Below are 21,294 nucleotides of genomic sequence, written 5' to 3'. Positions count from 1 at the left end.
GAAACTTACTGGCTGCTGACTGGTAATTGGGACTTGAGGAAAAGCTGAAAAACCTATAGAGGACTGGTAGTCATATAATTGATGCCTTGGAGCTTTCTCATCCTAACATGAGATGATCAAAGCAATTGATGCGCTTGTTTTTCCCATGAGACTCAACATATTCAACACTCAGAATGTCACTGAGACCTCAATCATGATACACCTGAGCTATTATTTTTACTATAGTGTATATAATACAGATTTTGGTAGCATAGTTTTATTACTATTGATAACGTATGTATGTTTTAATTTTACAACAGCAAGACACAAATGATCTCTGTTATATTTGATTCAACAATCAGGATATGGCTTACTAGTGATGCCGTACAGTATAATTACTGATTATTTACTTAACATCAGATGAGAAAATGTGAACAAAAGCAGGCTACACAACAAAATGTAGGTTAAAATTGAATGAATTAATTAACCATATAAAATAAACCTTCTCATTCTACTGAAATATTGTATAGTTTTGCATAATTCAAGTGTACTCAATAATTACAGGATGTGTGTATGGGAAAATCCTAACTACATGAGACTTTGGGAAGCCAAACCCAAGCACGGACTAAAATGCAGTGCTATTCGACCATGGCAAATTATTTAATCACAGTGGCTGAAAATCAAACACGAGCAGACTAATAAAGTACAGATTTGGTACTTATAGCTTGAACAACCCAAGAGTTGAACCGATATAAGAAATCCCGGTACACAGTGCAACAGTCCTGCAACAGATGTCAAAGAATACAACTATTTGCTTCAGCAGATCTTAGCATATTCATTGCTGCAGCTAGGGTCCAAAATCTAATGGAAAGACAATAAAGGCTTTCATAGTGACAAAAAAGGACTAACTCCATATTAACTGGGAGTAATAGACTTTGGAAAGTAATGTCTTCTTATGTGCTTGAAGATACTTTAGGCTGAAACCTTCTATACGTATTTATTCTATAAGGATAGCAAAGATAAATACCAAAACACTAGCCTAATATCCAGAAATGGTATTTCTATACTTTTTTAAATAGTTGTAGTGTAGTTATGGTGTAGTTTGTCTTAAAATAGACATCAAATGTATTGGTTACATAAACAACTCTACATGCTTTTCTTGTGTTGGAAGGAATAAAAGCAAAAATTATAATTAAAAATCAATGAAGAATCGAATAAATAATGGTGAGCTGAAAACCTTCTGAAATGTAGTTTGCTCTCAATACATAGTTTGCTATGTAGACAGAAGTCTCACAGTAAGTTCTCATCATAGTGAATGTCACACGTTCATAAATGAACTTCTGGATGTTCTGGAAAAAAAAAAAAAACTAATTCGAATTGATTAGAGCGCATGTGTTCCTTCGGGATAATGTGCGGTCGTGAGAGCCGCCATGGTTCCGCTGACGTTACGCCCGTAGGCAGCGCACGTGTGTGTGTGTGTGTGTGTGTGTGTGTACTACGGCAAACGATGCACGGAGCAGTTCGGTACTACGAGACAAAATGATGCCGAGTCGCGGCTTTTTTTAACACAAGAGCAATGCAAACGACGAAAAGGCGCGTGAGCTGTAGCCGAAACCCGCGCGCGCTCAGACGGAAAGTAGACGTTATTTCACGCGCGCCGTCTCCTCCTTCTCCAAAGCGCGGGACCACCCGACTCCCGCCTCGACTCAAAAGCCGGTGCAGGAAGCACGCGGCGTCCTTTTTTTTTTTTTTTTTTTTTCTTTTCCGCGCATGCGCAGTGCGCTCTCTCCAGAGCCCGTGCGGTCTATCGCTGCGAACGAGCCACCATTGGTGAGTCTGGATTCTTCGTCGAAGTTGCTCGGTTTTGCGCTACTCGCACAATAACACGGTGTTTTCGCTCGGTTCATTTACTGGCACACAAAAAAAAGGACGCCGAAAATATGGCAAATATATAGAAGTTGTGTTATTTGCACGAAGCTGTGCGCAAAGGTCTGTTTGTTTTCGCGAAGAGCAGCTAGCTATCGGTGCTAATTAGCGGTAGCTATGTGTTTATTTATCTCGCTAACTAACTAACCAGGTAGCTAAAACTAGTTCTGTGATGGAGTTCAGGTCGATAAAGAATGCGGATTCAAATCCGTATTATATAGTGTATTTAGCTACACTGCCGCGGTGTACAATGAGTTCATGTTCGTTTGTTTGTTTCCGTTTCTAATGCAGGGATCGTCAGTTTGTGTTTGTACCGGAAGTTGTTTGTGTGTCCATGTTGATTCACATGTCTAGTGTTACCAAAACACTAACGCAAAACTGTACACAGTGAATGTCTGTGGTTCTGCCTATTGTATTAATCGCAGAATCAACCCCAAATTGAATACGATCGACTTTAGATTGCTTTGCACAGGGATTAGTTGTAAAGTCTTCATTCAAAAGCATGCCAAGAGTCTGATGTAGGTTGGATGTCTACGTATGTTTGCCAGCATTGTTTTGAAATTAACATTTGCCTGCCATGAATATCTTTTTTTTTTTTTGTGTGTGCTGTCTTTCTCTTATTTTATGCACATAAAATCAAATAATCGAAAAAGTCCAAACGACTTGAATGCATACTATAACATGCAGATCACATGATTTGGCACACATCTAACCAAATACAGAGGTCCAGACATGTGTATAGAGTTTGTCTGTAATGCATATGTTAGCCGTTGTGTTTTTGTAAACTAGCATGCTGCAAAAACTGTCACATTATTTTTCAACATATCATCAATCAAAAGTCTTGAATCAAAAGTCTTGAATCTAAAGTTTCCTACTCCAAAGATCGATTGCTTGACATGTACTGTCAAGTACAGCATAGCCCAGGCTGTATTGTGAACTAAACACAATTCAGCAGGCATTCATAGTCACTTTGTATGACTTTTTAATTCATCATACATCATAAATTATGCCCCAGCCTTAATTGGTTTTTGAATGTGGAACTGCTGTCACCTGTGGGATTTTAGTTAAGTGTTTGTTCTCAACACATTTGACAAATTAAATACTTTTAGTATATGCAATCTTTAAATTTCCGCCTAAATTTTTGGACAAAAACCTTCCACCAGGGGACAGATATTGTTTGACATTGTTTATTTGATTAGATGTTTTTGATAAGCCTTTCCTCAATAATAATGTTTTTTTTTTTTTGTTTTTAATCTTTTTTCAGTATGATGTCCAGCAAAATCTCTGGCTCCAGGGTACGGGAATTTGACTGTTTTACAGGATTGACCGTGGCCTAATATTGCTTACACCTTGGAGGCAGATTGAATGGACCTGATGCTAGAAATGGAGAGATTGACCGAAAAGGCTAGTCTAACCTCCATTCCACACTCGGTGTCTGTGGTTTTGAAGCCATTGAAAATGAATGAGTGTGGCATCAATCAGGCAAACCAACAAGTTACAGTGTCCTCTGTTACACCAACCATAATCTCTACCCAGGACAATTACACGAGCAGTAACCTTCAAGTTACTCTGGAGAATGAATCGGTTTGGAGTCGGTTTCACAGCTTGGGCACAGAGATGATCCTCACAAAACAGGGTCGGCGCATGTTCCCCTGCTGTCGTTTTAGACTGAGTGGATTAGATCTACAAAAAAAGTACTTTCTGGTTATGGAGATCATGCCTTTAGATGATTTTACGCACAAATGGAATGGAAAGAAATGGGAACCGGTTGCAGAGGATGTACCAAATGTGCTGGCTCAGATAAGTGTTCACCCAGAGTCCCCAGCCCTGGGCCAGCAATGGATGGATAGTCCTGTGTCCTTTTACAAGGTAAAGCTGACCAGTGATTCCATTGACCAAGAGGACTGTGTGCTTTTGCGTCCAATGCGCCGATACTTACCACGACTGCATATTGTTCCTGTGGATCCAGAATCTGAAAAGACTGTTGCACTCAATGGTCCAAATGTTAAGATCTTCAGCTTTCCCCAAACGGAGTTTTATGCAGTCACCAGCTACCAGAACCCCCAGATCACTCAGCTTAAAATTGACTGTAACCCTTTTGCAATGGCCTTTAGAGAAGACACCCAGAGCATTCGTCTGCTGAAAGACAAACTTGGGCTTTGCTCTTCTGTGGGTTCACCCTTCCAATCTCCTCTTCTAAGTTTGGCCCGGGGTCTCGGTGTAAAGCGAAAAGAGGGTGCAGTGAAGAGCACAGACTCAACCTGTATTCAAAACAACAGGTAGTAAAAAAATTATATAATAATAAATTACATTATTTTTTTAAACAAACAAGAAATTTATTTTGAAACCTGATTTGAAGTTTTTTTTTTTAAGTAACTTAAGTATAGTGTTGGATTAAACAGTTTTAATTGATATTTGACATTTTTTTCTTTCCTTTTCTTTCCTTCCTCTTTCTTTCCTTTCAGAAAAAGAGATCTTTATCCAGGATCGATATCTCTTGAAGAGGGAGAGGGGATCTTTACAAAAATAAGAAATGACACTAAATTAAATTGCCCAAATAATATACCTTTGTGCCAAGAGAATACTGATTACAATAAGAATAATGTGCACATGGCACCCTTAGATGTGGAACCATGTGTGACTGAGACTTTAGAAGAAACCTTGTCAAGCACTGATGAGCCATTACCTTCTATAAGCAGCACTGAAAATCCAAATATTTCTCAGACTTTTGAGGATGCTGTTAACTCTCAAATAAATGACACACACAGCGAATCACCTACACATTTTTCTGTGTCTGAAATAAAGGCTGCAGGTTCCCCACCCAGATCACCTTACCTTAATGATAGGCATGTACAGGTGCATAAACCGGGCCATCTGTGTAGACGTAAATATAATCGTAGGAGAAGAAAAGCTAAAGCGAAATGGTGGTCAAAAGCGAAGTATGCAAAACCCTTCCCTGCAGTTGTGCCACTTAAAGCTCCATTGCAACCAGACCTTGAAGATGTGGAAGGAATGTTGTTTGTGTCTTTTGTTGCAAAGGTATGATGATTGGTACCATTTTATGCTGTAAAATGAGAATGTTTAAAAAAAGTCAATTTGTTTTTATCAGTTAACAAAATGGAAAGTAAATGAACAGAACAGAAATCCAAATCAAATGAATATTTGGTGTATTTCTCAGTATTGAATACACCATTAATCCTGACCAAATCTCAAACTCAATTTGCAGAAATTTAGCTCCCAAACTTTGAAAGAAACTTTCACCATGCTTCACTGTTGCCTGCAGACACTCATTATTGTACTATTTGATTTGCTTAGTCTTGTTTTCACTTCAGAGGTTATTTGGCAGCAAATCTTCTATAAAGTCAATTTCTTGCCCAGACTTCTCAAAACAGTAAATGGGTGTACCTGGGTCTCACTGGTTTCTGCCAGTTCTTTGCTAATGGCACTGCTGGACATCTTTCGATGTCGAAGGGAAGTAAGCATGATGTGTCTTTCATCTGCTGTATTAAGTTTCCTTGGCCAACCACTGGAACACCTGTCCTTAAATTGTCCTTTTCTTTGTTCTTTTTCAAAAAGACCAAGCTTGAACAGCACATCTTGAAACCCCACTTTCCTTTGAAACCTGGAAGAGAGCTTACTGATGCAGTGTAACTACTTTATGTCTTGTTGCTGTGCTCAGTCTTGCCACAGTGTATGACCGGTGACATGAAACTGTGTTCAAACGCCTCACTTTAGTAGCACAATTTGACTGTTCCTAATGCTGTTTTAATCCTCCTACACAGCTGTTTCTGTTTCATTTAATGACTTTGCTTTGAACCTACATATGAAATTGATGATCATTAGCACTTGCTTGGTATAATTGGTTAATCGTACACAACCCCTGACTTCAAGTATACAAAATGCTATAATAATATTTGAAAGCCAAAAAGTTGTACCAAAAAATGATTTTATGTTCATTTAATTTTCATTTTATTAGTTGAAAATGTGTGTGTGTGTGTGTGTGTGTGTGTGTGTGTGTGTGTGTGTGTCCATATAGACGGCTATTAATCAATCATAATAGTTAATTGCATGATTTTAATGAGTTAACCCATGACTAAATGCAACTTAATCGCACGTTTATATCGGTTCTAAATATACCTTACATGAATGATTTTCAAGTTTTTACTGCTGTAATGAACAATGGCATGGACAAATATGGATACTTTATGCAAATATATGTTTATTATTAGTGAAACCATACTTAACATAGAGCATCAAGACAAAATATTCTTGTAAATCTTTTAAAGTAATTATGGTGTTTTAAATTCTGTAAATCATCAGAACACAGAACGGAAATTTTTGCCATGTTTCCATACAGACGTTTTTAATTGCCAGATGTGTGAATTATGATTTACACGCAGATTTTGTTGCTTGAGTTGAGACTTGGCACATCAGTGAAACAAATATAAAGAGGAAAAAAGACATTGTGAATAAATGTCTGTTATGTTGAAGGTTTTAATTTCGCTTCTTTTATATTTGTTTATTTATATTTTTAACAAAAATGTTTAAACAGAAATGTGCACTGCATTAATCACTTGTTAATAAAAATGAGTGCCATTAAAATTAATTTGCGTAAATTGACAGCTGTAATGTGCGTGTGTGTGTGTGTGTGTGTGTGTGTGTGTGTATATAGTTGTGTGAGCGAATATATTGAGTTTAATTATATTTGTGACAATGTGCTTCCTTGTTTCTTATTCCAAAGGAAGCCTTAAATATTCCTGTTGAAAACAGAGAAGAAAGTGAACAAGCTCCACCTCTACTGTGTCCAACACATGACCAGTCGGAAAATCATGAAAGTGAAGGTAAGCAGATCTGCACCTTTCGAATTAAATTTTGTTCATTACAGCTAGATAAGTAGTCTGGTCTCCTATTTACATGAAAGTTCAAAATATAATTCACAAACCATGTTTCTGTGTTTTCAATTTCTTTTGTTTCTATAGATGTCAGTTTTTCTGTGAAGGAAAAAATTGCCACACTGGAGAAAAGTTTACTGTGTCATCTAAAACAGCAAAAGCATAGACAGGTCATCCACCCATGCCTTCAAGATGGTGCGTAGAAAATATGTGTCTAGTTTTAATAGCTTTTGGATTAATATTCTAAAATGTGTAGATTTTGTATTTATGTTTGCAGTTGGCATGAAGTTGAGCCTTCTGGATCTGAATTCAGTGATAGACTTGCAGTACCTTGGTGTGCACTTACCCCTTCCTCCGCCTATTCGTGAGGATTTCGATCAAATTAATCCTATGAAACTTTCATCTTCTCCTGGTAAGTGAAATATTAGCTTGCGATGTCAATTGTTAATGCATGTTTCTGTAGGATAAGTGATTCTAGGATAGGATAAGTGATTGAGTAGTATTTTAAAAAGATTGTTTATTTGGATACCCTTTTTTAAAACCAGGTAGTACAAGGAAACTCGTCTTATATATGCATCATGCAAGGGGTTGCACATGAGAGGCAAACATTGAAAATTTTGCTCTAGACAACATACTCTGCTGTAAACATTAAACTTGTGGAGGGAGAATGCTGTTGGGCAAAACTTTATTGCTCGTACAAAGTTTGGACTGAATATTGTCTATTTTTACTGTGATTACTGTGTTGGCCCATTTTGCCAACACATCAAATCAAATCAAATTTTATGTGTCACATGCACATACATACAGGGTACGACATGCAGTGAAATGCTTTTTACGACGGTCCGGCATGAGGGATTAGGATGGGGAGAAAAATAAACCAAGAAAAAAAAAGAAGGCAGATAAATAAAGAGTATAAACTATATAAATGATAAAATATATAAAGATAACTGTGAGAAAAAAAATTTATATACAGGATGCTTATGACAGTAAATTTAAGGTGGTTGATGTGATTGTCCTTAAAGTGACCGTGTGCGGTATGGTGTGGTATAAAGTGCACTGTGCTGTGCAAGTCCAGAGATTAAATTGATTAAAGTGTCGTCGTGCGGAAAAAAAAAAAAAAAAGAATATAGAAAGAATATTTCTAGGTTATTTTCCTTTAGTGTTGGTCCAAAGCATTAGGGAAAAACTAATGTTTAGATACGAGTTATGTCAAAACTATTATAATAATTATTAATACAAATACAGCAAATATTGACAATGCTTGTTTTTGTTTAGATGCAACTGGATGTTTTGTGTCTCGGACTGGAAAGACAAACGATCCAACAAAGATAAAAGGTTGGAGAGATAAATTTCAGGATAACACAGTACAGAATGCACAAGAAAGTAAGGAAGTCACGTGTTTTAATAGCCGTATATTTCTGGTGAGCTGTACAGTTTTGATACATATTTTTTTTTTTTCCAGTAGGCTTTAAAAACAGTTCAGCATTCTGCAGTGAAATGCTGGATGCGTATCTTAAAAACGAGGCCCAGCAAATCAGCGATCGTTTGGCTGTGTTTTCCAAATGCTCTGCATCGCCAGTATCGTACCAGCTTCCTTCAAAAAGCAGCAGTTATGTGGTCACCCTGGATAGTTTACTTAAGAATCGATCTATTTCGGCGAACAAGGTGTACAGCAAACCGACAGGTGAAATCCTGCCCAAATCTCCACTTAAAAGGTCTCCAAGCACCGCTGTACCTTTGTCTTCAGCAGGGTTTCAAAAGAAGTTACACGGAAGCCAAGAAAAAGAAAGAAAGTTTGTGCATTCATATCAAGCACATCAACATGTAGTGTCTAAATTGCCAGGCAGGAGATCCACAAGGTTTGTTTCTAGAAGTAGTATGAGGAAACAACCTGGCAAATCTCAGCTGACACGGAACTCCAGTGCAGGGACAGCACGCCACCTCAATAGTGTGCAGAGTCGTGTGATATCTGTAAAAAAAGGCACGATGCTTCAGAGGATCGAGGAAGAAGCAATCTTTCTCGGTAAAGTTCGTACACACGTCACTACCAAGAGAGCAAACTTTGCTCTTACTTCTCTGTTTAATTACCAGGTAAGTTATACTTGTAACCAAATGTGGCCATATATTGCTACTAAATCGATACATCATTAGTATGTGTAAATGAATTCTGCTCTGTACTGTTATTCTTTTTTTTTTCTTTCTTTCTCTAGAAGCCGCGTAGAAGGAGGTTCCCGTTTTATTATAAAGAAAAGAATGCATGTCCTAAGGATGTCTGTCTTTTGGGCTGCATATGTGATAGCTTGGCCAGGGAAATCCGAGGGCCTACACACTGTCGGAGAGTTGAGTGCATGTTTGACTGCAGCTGTTTTAAGCACAAAGTTCTTCTGCTCCACCCTCCAAAAGAGACAGCAAATATTCAGCGGGGCAGGAAGAGAGCAGTACTGGCTTTTCGTAAGTCCTCTTGTACACTTTGGCAAATGATCGCCAATGCAAGTTACTACTGGTGATTATCAATACTTAACTTAGTTGAGGTTAAACTTTTGTTAAAAAAAAACAGATGGAGTGTAAAAGATTAAAAATAAAAATAAAAGCAGGTTTTGAGAAAAATGTAGCATTTGGGATGTAGAAAGTTGAAAATGTTCTTAAACCAAATATTTCTACCACTAAATGTTTTTCCAACAACTATTACTTAAAATTGTAATCTTTTTATTATTCCAAGTGAAAATTAATAACATGAATCATTTAATTCCCAAAAGCTATTGCAGACCCAGAGAGGGAATCCAGACCACCACCACCACCACCCAGTATCACAACCTTATGGAAAAGGACTGAAGGAAATGATGACCCGGAACCATTATTTGTTCCAGCCTCCCCCATTTTTTCTAAAAATGTGTCTCGTCAGGTGAATACTAAATCTGGCTAATGATTGTGGTTTCCGAATGACTCGTGCTCTATTGAAAAACTAGTTGAATTTGAAGGAAAAGTTAACAGGATCATCAATAAAGTCCTGTAGTTACAATGGGTGTATTTTTTGCTGGAATGTGATCTCCTGTTTAAGACAGTCTGCCTGGTTTGTTTTAGGTGCAAGAGGAAGATAAAGGTTTTGTGTATCTGTATTTTGAGAGTATGATGACATGCGCTCGGGTGAGAGAGTACAACAGTAATCCACCACCTCAGATTCACATGTTCCCAACCAAAAAGGAAATGAAAGAACCTGAACAGCTTGTAAGTATTAGGCTATATGAAAATTAAATAAATGGGTTTTATCATTCTTTCAATTTTCCACACTTTCCCCGATGCTTGCATTAAGATTCAAAGTGACATTGTGCTTTTTTGTTTTAAGAATGAAATTGCTGATGCAAGTAAACCACCATCTCAAACAACACCAGGTTGGTATCTGTGGGTTCACATTGTTTTGTAAAAATAGCCTCGAGCAAAATTAAGCCGATATTAATTTCCAGTTACCGTATTTATTTTGGCAACATCGTTAATGATGTCAATAAATAAGCATGTACCAATACTGACAGTACTAGAATTGCTCAATAGAACACATGAAAAGTACTATATGAACACAGTGAAATTCTAACAAGAGGAAATTTTACTTTAATAAGTCGATGTGAATTGTAGATCTGTTGGCGAAAAGGAAGATGTTCTTCATATTTTCATACAATTTTGTCCTTACTTAGAAACAAATCCTGCTGAGCCTGAACCCATTAAACTGCTGGAAATCCTGTCTGAGTGTAACTGGGTACCTCATCGGAATCTGGTGCTAAATGCACTGTTCCGGCACATGAACAGCGACCTCCTTTCTGAACCTTTCTGCTTTGGAATGTACAAAATACGACTTCTTTCTACTACTGTCAAAGGAGCAGACAGGTGCTTTACAATTATGTACAAGGTGTGCATCTCCCGGGCAGATGAAAAAGAGATGACCAACGACTTGCAGCCGCAAGTAAAGAAGACCTCGAGAAACCAATGTTTAAAAAAAGGTTTTAAAAACAAAGTTTCAAAAATCTGTGAAACGCAAGCTCAGAAAGGTGACAGTTCTTATGCCAATATGGAAAGTGTTGTGGTTAACATAAAGCTTCCATTGTCTATAATTAAATAATAACTTTTTGAACTTATGTGATTTTGGTAAATGATGTTGATGATGGTTACTTCTTGCACAGCTGACACTGGTTCTGGGCAGATAAGAAGTGCTTTGGTGGAAACACAACAACAAAAACCGTCGCCCCATAAGAGGTTATTACGGGATGTACCTTCCCTCACCCGTATTGCTCATGATGGCCATCTCAGGGCGGTTAAAAGCAAACCAGGAATACACACCAAAGGTCTAATTAAGGTAACAAAAAAATCTTTACAGTATTGAGACGTTTGACTGTTTGCTGATTAAATTGTGTCTTAAGTGCAGTACTCCGTCTTAATTTCAGGTAAATGGCAAAACATACAATAGAGCAAAACTCCTGCTGGGCCAGTTGGGAGCATTACATCCAGTGAATCGCTTTGCAGCTTTTGTCACTGGTAGGCACCTGCCTGTACCTCGAGATCAAGATAAAATTGTAGACGAAAAAGGCAAAGCCTGTCCTCCCAAAGCCCCTTGCAAGCCAAGCCTCTTAACGAAAGTGGAAAATGTTTCAAATCAAACACCTTCAAATCGTGTTGTAGGCAGACCTCCTTTAGCTAATGCACCTGGACCTAACCATGCTTCCAAGAACAAAGGAGCAATCAAAACTCCCTTGAATGCGACTCCAAAACTAGTTGGTAAGTAAAGTTGTATGGAACAACACAAATAATAGAATGTAATGTTTCTCTATTTTATAGGGCCAAATAGTGCTGATTTGTAGAAAAGTTTTATTTTCCTAGTCAGAAATATGACACCTTTTCATGCATGACATCATTTAAAATGATACATCGTGCTCTCAATACTATGTATGCTTACTTGACTTCAGAATGTCCACTGTAGTATGGAATTGTTAATGCTTATTCAGTATGCTTTGATGTACTGAACAAATTAAGTTTGCCAAATCTGTAATTTGCTCATAAATCATATTTATTTTCCTTAAGAACACATGACACCTTTTGAAAGAAACTATTTATTTGGTCTCTTTAGGTAAACCTCCTGTTGTGCCTGATGGCTCAAGATTTCTACTTGTACCAATATCACCTTCCAACTTTGTACCTGCTCCTTCATCAGAAACTGTTAATAGTTCCACCCTTCCACCTGGTCAGCAAGTGGTTCTACAGCCTGCACCAGGAATGCCGGGGTCACACTTTATATGTCAGTACAATGGCCAAATGATCCAACTAAAGCCTCTCAGCTCTGGGCCTGTTGCTAACACTCAGCCCAGTTCTGTCTGTGAAGGTCAGTGTGCTTTATGTACTTTTCAGTTGTATAGTATTTTTAAAACTTATAAACCATTAGACATTTAAAAGTGAAAATAAGAGTAAATGGGAAGTATTCATTGGAATTAGGTGGTTAAATAAACTATTAATTACATAACCTGTAAAATAACCAATTAGTGGTTATCAGTCCTGTGAAAACGTGCTTGAAGATTTTATATTTTAAATAAAGAGTAGTTGATATATTGAATATGTATTTAATGGAGGCAGTGGTTTCACATTGATTGGCAGGTATAAGTCGTTATTGTAGTAGTGTTGGTTTTCTGAAAATGTATATATATTTTTTTCTCCTGCAACGGCTGTGTAGATAGTACTTCACAGATTATACAAACAGCTAATACATCTCTGCCAAAAGAAACCAAATCTCTTCAGAATCCTTTGAACTTTACTCCACAAATGTTACCCAAACACTTCCCTGTCATTCCACCCAAAGTGCTTTCTTTGTCAGCAAAAAGTGGCATAAACATTGCCAGTGGCACACCAGCTTTTAATTTACAGTCAAGTTTTCCAGGAAAAACAGGGATGTTCTCTTTTCGAATATGTCCCCCTACTAGTGAGGTTAAATCTGTCGGATCGGAGCATGATGGTAAGCCTCCCGAAGCTTCTGTTTACAGTCCTACTCTGGCACTTCCTGGAGGTTTTACCTTGATAAAACTGTTTCCCCCAGCTGTTCCCGCAAAAGTCACTTCAGCTGCTTCTCATCGTACCGAATTACCACAGAACCACGACAGTATGACGAAATCTCTCTCACAGAGTTTCTCCTCGAGCCGTGAACAAAACTGTCAAGTCTCAGAAAGCATTAGCAGTACATTTCTCCCATCAAATTGTAATTCTGCACCACAGCCTACAGCTGAAATAAGCCAGAGCAGCAATGACTTTCCATTAGAAATTGCTAATAAAGATGAGCCTGTGGAACACTTCTCTGAGTCAGTACATTTAGAGCCTTCAGGCAAGTATGACTGGGTATCTGAAGATGCTGAGATGGTGCACAAAAACATCAGTAAAGCTGAACCTACGGATGATTGGCCACAAAATGAAACAGAGCGAATCTTGTGGATAGACTCTGATAATGAAGAAGAGAATAACGGCTTGAATAAAGAGCCAAAGAATTTGGATGTTGTTCCTAAAAGTTCAGCAGCAGAGGATCCCAGTGAAGACGCATGTTCTAAAAGCTCTGATGTTGACCAAAGTCGGTCTAGCATGTCAAATCATGAACTAGAAAACGTCTGTGCTCTGAATGTAAATGCTAAAAACAACTTGAACACTGCAAATATTAACAAACATGAGCAAACTTACAATAAAACAGTTGCCAATACTAAACTGTCACATATATCCTTTGGCTCTTCTAAAATGGTAGAACAAGATATGATTCAAGGAAATTGTCCTCCAGTTAACATTAAAAATGAGCTATACAGTGAACCACCAGAGATGGATATGTCCGGTAACAAGCTTGACGTCAAGAACCAAGACCAAGTAGGACATCGCACTTTATGTATTGGTAAAATAGAAGCGTACAGCAAACAAGCAGGAAAGAATACACTTCTCGATCACTTTCTTACCAAGGATCAAAAGCTTTTCTCTCATGATGAGGTCACTAAGCACCATATTGGCTCAGAGGATATTTTACCAATTATGAATAAGGAAGAGACCAGTATAAGTCAGAGAATGGGAGAATTTTCCAGTGACCTAAATAAGCAAGGTTTGGGCTCTAAAAATAGTTTTCACATTCGAAATCATAAGGAAAATTATAGTCCTGTCAAGACCTTGGCTTCACTGCATACTGGAGACAGTCGAGAGAATATTGACATTGCTCCATGCCCCTTAGTGAATGGGCAGACACCTGTGATGAACACTCCATCTACAGCACATCTGTTAAATACAAAGCAGGATTTAAAAGAGGAAAAGCGGGAAATGACAATTAAGACCGAGCGGTTTGAATCTAATACAGAATTGCGGGAGTTGTCTGATGATGAAGACATTGTTGTGGATGTGATAAACTTGAGTGAAAATGAAGATAAAGGTCCAACTGACAAGTTTGACCGAGACACGGACACTTCAAGTGATGATAGCGAGGAGGACTCGGACAGTGATGAAGAGGATTCCAGTAGTGTCTCCACCAGTGACAGTGACACTGTAAGTGGCCCAGGTGTAAAAATAATAAAAAAAAATATACAATTTGCTTATAGATCTCATGATGCTATGTTCTAGCTATGTGTGTAACTGTACAAAAAATTGAAATATACTTTCTCTTTATGAAATTCCTAGGTGGGTGTGTCTAGTGAAGATGATATTGACATTGAATCATTTGAGGACAGTGACGTAAAGATCATAAACATGATGAAAAGCCAAACCAGACATAAAATGTAAGACCTTAGTTTGTACTTTATTTTAAGTTTTCAGATTTTTCTTTTAAACACTCCCACTGTTATATTTAATACAGCTTATATTTTGCGATATAATGAAATGCTTTGTGATGATTTTTATAATTGCTCTATGTACAAAATATTCACACAGAGACAAAAGGACAACAGCTAAATTAACAGAACAGGTAAGCTTACCCATATAAAAGATCCTCAAACTAAGTTCATATATATAGTTACATATATTTTAGTTTTAGTTGCCAGTTGTTTATAATATTAAGACTATGTCTGCTGAGTTATTCACATGTTACAGTTTGACGAATAGCAATTCATCTTTTCTTTGTCTTTTTTTTATTATTTTATTTTGTTTTTAAGCATTGTACGAGCGTCGTTAGCACATCAATATGTGAGCAAGAAAAACGGCAAAATCACACAGAAAAAGAGCGTGTTCGCCGCGGTGAAATGCGTCAGCAATTTAGTGCACTTGAAAAGGCACTAAATGTTGACGGGCAAGTCAGAATGTGCAAGCATGACATTTTAAATCAGGTTAGTAACATGCATTGAGGTTTGGTTGTAATATCGACATAATGCTGTACGGGGAATAAAGCTAGTAATACAGTAAGAACTTAAAATATTACAATCAAACTGACTGTTATTCTTTGTGCATTTGTATTCTCTTTACGCTTTTGTTTGACTAGGGCAGAGATGGCAAAAATACACACATCCTTCACCCAAGTAGAAGTACACATACTCATGTTTTAAAAGACTGGTAAAAGTTAAAATACTGACTACACTTTTTAGTTAAAGTAAAAAGTTCAAGTAAAGAAGTTTGGGCTTTAACATTTACTTAAATACAAAGTAGCCATTAACTACTACCTGTTTTAGTGTCACGCTAGTAACTGGACCTCACATCATATTAATATAAAACAAAAGTATTTCACATTCAATTATCTAATGAATGCATCCAAGCTGAACATCCACCATATAGAACACAAGCAGAGACAAGATGATGATCAGGTGACATGACTTACATCACTGACTCTCTCTGTCTCATCCTTGTTAACTATACTTCTTGTTGCCTTCTGCCTTTACTCGTTGTTTGCTTCGAAGGCTAGTTTACATCTGTGGTTTGTGAGGGATAGGAAATGATACACCAGTGGTAGGTTGAAAAAGCAGCGCAATAAAAAGAAATAGATTGATTGGCTGAAAACGGCGTAAGATAAGTAACGAGTCTGGTTTGAAAATGTAAGAAGTACACATATTTGAAAAAAAAAAAAAAGTAATGCGTGAAAGTAAAAAGTTGCCAGAAAATAAATTGCAAAGTAAAGTACTGATATAAAATAAAATCTACTTAAGTATTTGTACTTTATTACTTCCCAACTGTGGACTAGGGTATTTATGTTGCAGTGGTGTAATGGAAGCATTTTCAGGGGGTATAATTAAAAATATATTTAATTTAGACTTGGAAATCTCATTATCCCATTATCAAAGACATTATTTTTATTACTGATTTTTTTATATATATTACCATATTCGACTTTACAGGCTCGACTTGTGATCCGGGCTCTTGAGAATCGGGGCCATTACTTGGAGAATAAGAAAAAAATCCTACATCAGAGACAGTCTGCCTATCTCAGCAGGATTTTACTCTTATCTGGTAAGACATGTGGCAGCATCACCTAAGACATCAGCAGTTGTTCTTTAATGTGTGCCAGTTGTATTTGGACTGTGCCTCCAGTTAGTTTATTTATACATAACTATTATTTGGCTTTCTTTTAAGCACAAGTCCAATCACACTTTCTTCCATGTTAAAGTTCTTCCATGCATATGAAATAAAAATGCAAATCATCATACCTTTTTTTATGACTGAAGTTTTAAAATGGGTTTCGAACTTGCAGAAGGTTAATGGATGTCCTCTTCCTCATTCCAGGAGAAAAGAGTGGTAGTGGTAAAGAAAGGGCATGCTTTGAAATAAACTGCAAACCGCAAACGTGGTCAGAGTCCACACACAGTCTACAAAGCTCGGCTCCAGGTCCTTTGGTAAACCTTCGACGACTAGACAGTGATGGCAACAGACTCCCGCCTCGTCTTGGATGCTGGAAAGCCCCTAATTACATACGCAAAAGCGCCAGAAAGGCTTTAGTGCAGCCTTCTGTTACCACTACAGGTTAGTATTACACACTTACATCCATTGTTTCTGTGGCTAGCAGCTATCCAGAATAAGAAGTAGTGCATTTTGGGCCAAAGAAATACACTGTGCCTGAAAGTTTATAGATGTCTTCCCTGCAAAATATCTGCAGTCTACTATGTGGCAGATTTTTAACAGGAGTTCACATTAAAATAACAGATGGGCAGCACAAGCATGTTTATAGCCTGTAAATGTATGCAAAATTGTTTTATTAGTGGTTTGTTTAAAAATGGGAAAAGTAGCAATTTCATTTAAAAACATGTTGAAGCTGTTTATGTGATTCTGAATTGTCAGGAATCTATAAACAGAATATAAAGGACTCTTAAATGAAATAAGAGAAAGGTTTGTTGAACTTTATAAATCATCTATAAAAATAGCTGAATGCATAAAAATGCCCATATGCATTGTTAGGTCAATAATTAAGATGTTTAAAATAACTGAAACTGTAATTAACCTAATGTGGAGAGGTTGCCAGTGTATTTTCTTCCCACGAAATAAGGATTGTTAAATGAGAAAACATTTATTTTCCTGGGATTGTATCTGAAGATTTGTAAAAGATGGAAGCATGGGGTTGCCAAGTCTCTACATTTACATTTACAATTAAGATAGGTTTATCGTAAAGTATAATAGGATATGATGTATAGTAATACAGATAGTTTTACAGAAACTTGTACAGATTGTTACAGAAAATTGTTACCTCCAAATGCTACATACTGTACCAGAAAATAAAAATAATATTTGACTGCTCCTGCCAAGAATGTGCACCCAATTCATGGTTGGAGTGTCGACCAGGATTTATCAAAAGCAGATTTTCAATTCCACACAAAAAATATTTGTGTTCACAGAATCAAATCATTGCCATTCAAGTTGACTCACCAAAACCTCAGTGATCACTGAGTCGCCAATTAATTACTAATGAATTCAAGTGTGAGACCTTTACTCAACTTTTTTTTAACCTAATTTAAACCTAGTTGATATTTCTGGGGCTGGATATACTGGTCTATATTATACAGAGTGCCTAAAATGGAAAAAGTGCAAAAACTGCTTATTTTTAATTCCTCAGCCAGTAACAGCACAATGATTTTAGAATGAGTACAATAATTACAGTTGTTTTCTAAACCCTTGCTAGCAATTTTTTTATACACATGATGTATTCTGACATTTACTATGCTCATGGGATTTTTACAGTGGTTGCAGATAAGAATTTAGACTCACCTCTAAGTCCAGATATGCAAGGCAGCCAAACTGTGAGCAGACCCTTGCCCTTGGTTAACACAAGTAAATACTTGCTTTTGTTTGCTAAGTATACTACATATTTACAAGGATAATGTCTATCTTAATGAAGTGGCATTAAACACCCCTACTAGATTTGTCTTCAAAAATATATATTCTGTATGAAATCTTTTAGAAAACTTAGTATGGACACTTGAATGTATGGCACAGAACCCCACTTGTCTACCTTCATTATGCAAAACCCCTTAACAGAAAAGTCTCTTAGAGCCCAAAAAACAGGTGTGTGTCAGATCCAGTTATATTTTTGTGTTAAATCTGAATTGAAAGTGTAATCAAGTGTTAAGTAATTTTTAGGAGCCCTCATCCCACCTAGTCATTCATTTCAGCATCATTGGCAAAGGAGTTGCTGACCACTTTAAATATTGGTTAGGCTGAAGCTTTGCTTCAGGATTTGGAATATGTGGATGAATTGTGTTTTTAGAGACACTGCTGAAAGTTATGAGTGGCTCGTCATTCAATATAAATATATATATTTTTTATTTTGAGATGTTTTTTCTAGCCACAGGCCCATTTTTTACAAGAAATTGGAGACAGGTTTTCCACAAAAAAAACGATGCATTTTCCAAGCTTTCACGATGTTCATATCAGTGTATTTTAGGTTTTAAAGCAGAGCACTGGAACAGCCAACAATTATGAGCAGGCTTACGATATCACAGCTTTTCCAAATAGTTTATACACATGCAGCTGTTAGGATCTCTCTTTCAAGGGAAGTTGTTTATTAAATATAGTGGCTATTTTGTGTGTTTTTAGTATGTAAATGTATGTAACCATCCAGGGGCATAGGTACCGTATTTTTCGGACTATAAGCCGCTACTTTTTTCCCACGCTTTGAACCCCGCGATTTAAACAATGAAGCGGGTAATTTATAGATTTTTCCTGGGTTTTTCCCGGTTTCACAAACTTCAAGCCAAAAATCTGAGCCCCATAACATTAGACCGATGAAATTGCGGAACGGGTTCAGGTGAACCAATGAAACTCTTTATATTAAATCAGATGCGCTTCCACTAAATCGGGCCGCACCACATCATAAATATGGATGAGGTTCCTCTGACGTTTGACCTGCCGCTCACTCGGACTGTCTTCAGGAAATGAGAATCATTCGTCATGCTGAAAACAACCGGGCATGAAAAAACACACTTCACCTGTGTTCTGAGCTGCACGGCATCGGGAGAAAAGATTCACTGATGGTGATTTTTAAATGCCCAACGATGCCAAAAGAAAAACTCAACAAGAAATTGTTGTAAAAGGAAGGAGGAAGACAGTGAACAATGACTTTCTTGGTCGGCTACTGTTTAGATACAAGTTGTGTAACAGACACTGTCTTTCGTTAAAGCCTGTGTAAAGTTCATTAGTTTCAGTTTAGACTTATTTATGTTCAAAATAAAAATCTTTGTCAAATTCAGTGGGTGCGGCTTATATTTGGGTGCGCTTTATAGTCCGGAAATTACGGTATTTACAACGAGAGGGGATTTATCAATGTCCTTTGTAAACAGCAGTATGTGACCAATGACAATTTGTTTTGTATGTGCTAGTGGATCTTGGACTTCAACAAGGTTTTCTGACTTATTGCAGTTTGTTTTTGCAGTGATTTTTTTTTTTTTATATAGTTACAAATGGTGTTTTTTTGAATTAGCAAATTATCCAAAATGTGTGGTTAAATCGAGATGTCTCAGGGTATGACCCTAAAATGTTTTGTTACTAATCACTGTTGTATAGTACTGTAACAACTAGAGTTTCCTCAAGCTCTATTTCTATAAAACAGTTTTGAACATCGCAACTGTTCACTGTTAACAAGATCACAACATATTGACTTTGGCTGCCTTTTTAGGAATGGGATCATTACCAAAGATTGTGTTGCAGTCATTCGGCAATACTGATGCTGTAAAGCTCATGCTTGACGTACGGACACCTAGACCAAGTTCTACTGAAGTCTCCGACCCTGCGAAACTGATAAAGGATTGTAATTTGGATTTGCAAAACCAAAACAAAGAAGCAGAAAAATGTGATGCAACAAGAGATGCTAATGTGGTGAATACTTCAGTATCTGAGCACTCAAACAAAGAGAGTCCAATTTTAACCTCAGCAGTCATCGAGAGTGGCGTCAAAACGACCTCATCGGAGCTGAAAAAGGACGAACAAGCGTCTGTAGCAGAAGTGAAAGTGAGGAGAAAAAAAAGAGCAAAGTGTGATGTGGTCATAGACGAGGATTTATCCAACCCTGAGGTCTTAGGACCCAGACAGCTAAGGCAAAGAACACCTGTAGTTGAAGGGGCCACATGGGGGAGTATAAAAAAAAGAAGAAGAAGGATTATTTAGATGTTGTTTTGACACTCCAGTGTATTCACTTTTTCCATTCATAAATAATGTGCCTTTGATTTTCCTTTTTTTGATTTCTAAAGAAACAGGATTTGAAAGAAACTGTAGTTGCACAGCATCTGCACAGAACTCAAGGACGTAGAGGAGAAAAGTTCTACCTCCTTTTTTTTTTATGATTGCCTGCTACATTTGATCCAACCTGTTAGAAGTGACTGCTTTTCATTTTTATGTCTTTTGAGGGCAGTGCAAATACGGTATATGCTTGTGCCCAGACTCAAAATTGTCAAGAATACAGTATCATTTGAAAGAAATCATTAAATTAATGTATGGTTATTGAATTATTGGTATGGTTATCATTTCCTAGGAGACCCATATTAGGGTAAAGTTACTAATCTGCATTTAATTTTGGTATATTCAATTTACATGAATTTTTATTTGCTAGTGAGGTTTAAAAAATGAATTCCCAATGCATGAGGTTTTTTCAATCATGCCTTTTTTTTTTTTTGTAGCTAATCCTGTTGATCCTGTCACATGAAATATTGCTTAATATCTGCCGGTATAAATTACTCATGACCAACAGATTGTGAGGAGATTACTGTCGTCAGTATATGGGACTGTCAATGTATAAAAATGACAAAATATATTAAAAATTTTTTTTACGAAAGCATTCTTGTGTGGATGGGTTTTTTTTTTCAGTTTGTTTAAATCTTTTTCAACTGATTGCATTTTTTCAACTCAAGAATGTCCAGTTTAATATTTTATATATAAAAAATCAAATTTCAAAGAACAGCCCAAGTACCTAGCTTTTTATACCGGGATCAAAAGTTTGATTTTCAACTATGCCACAAACTTTCATGGCTGGGGGTCCATGTTTCATGTATTTTGGGGGGAGCGGGATGTCGAACGCTCTCCCTCCTGTCATCACAGTGATGGGCGGACA

General features: G+C 37.1%; 1 protein-coding gene across 2 annotated transcripts; it reads left to right on the top strand.

Annotated features, from left to right (window-relative positions):
* Positions 1-1,445: 1,445 nt before the first annotated feature.
* Positions 1,446-21,004, top strand: mgab (MAX dimerization protein MGA b). 2 transcript variants are annotated; one of them, XM_083561789.1, is made up of 24 exons: positions 1,446-1,809; positions 3,170-4,184; positions 4,371-4,944; positions 6,647-6,746; positions 6,885-6,992; positions 7,075-7,209; positions 8,073-8,180; positions 8,260-8,888; positions 9,008-9,248; positions 9,554-9,699; positions 9,879-10,022; positions 10,141-10,186; positions 10,484-10,834; positions 10,967-11,139; positions 11,228-11,558; positions 11,908-12,159; positions 12,505-14,330; positions 14,463-14,560; positions 14,712-14,745; positions 14,933-15,103; positions 16,103-16,214; positions 16,488-16,724; positions 17,934-18,023; positions 19,867-21,004. In XM_083561789.1, the coding sequence occupies exons 2-24, from the start codon at positions 3,271-3,273 to the stop codon at positions 20,352-20,354; spliced, it is 7,308 nt and encodes a 2,435-aa protein (XP_083417915.1). In that variant the 5' UTR covers positions 1,446-1,809; positions 3,170-3,270; the 3' UTR covers positions 20,355-21,004. The 2 variants fall into 2 exon arrangements, with proteins under 2 accessions (XP_083417915.1, XP_083417916.1); XM_083561790.1 differs by having other exon boundaries at positions 1,470-1,809; positions 8,263-8,888.
* The last annotated feature ends 290 nt before the right edge of the window (positions 21,005-21,294 follow it).

Source organism: Silurus aristotelis, assembly GCF_946808225.1.
Source record: "Silurus aristotelis genome assembly, chromosome: 15".
NCBI classification, from domain to species: domain Eukaryota; kingdom Metazoa; phylum Chordata; class Actinopteri; order Siluriformes; family Siluridae; genus Silurus; species Silurus aristotelis.
This window is presented reverse-complemented; position numbering and strand designations above follow the sequence as displayed.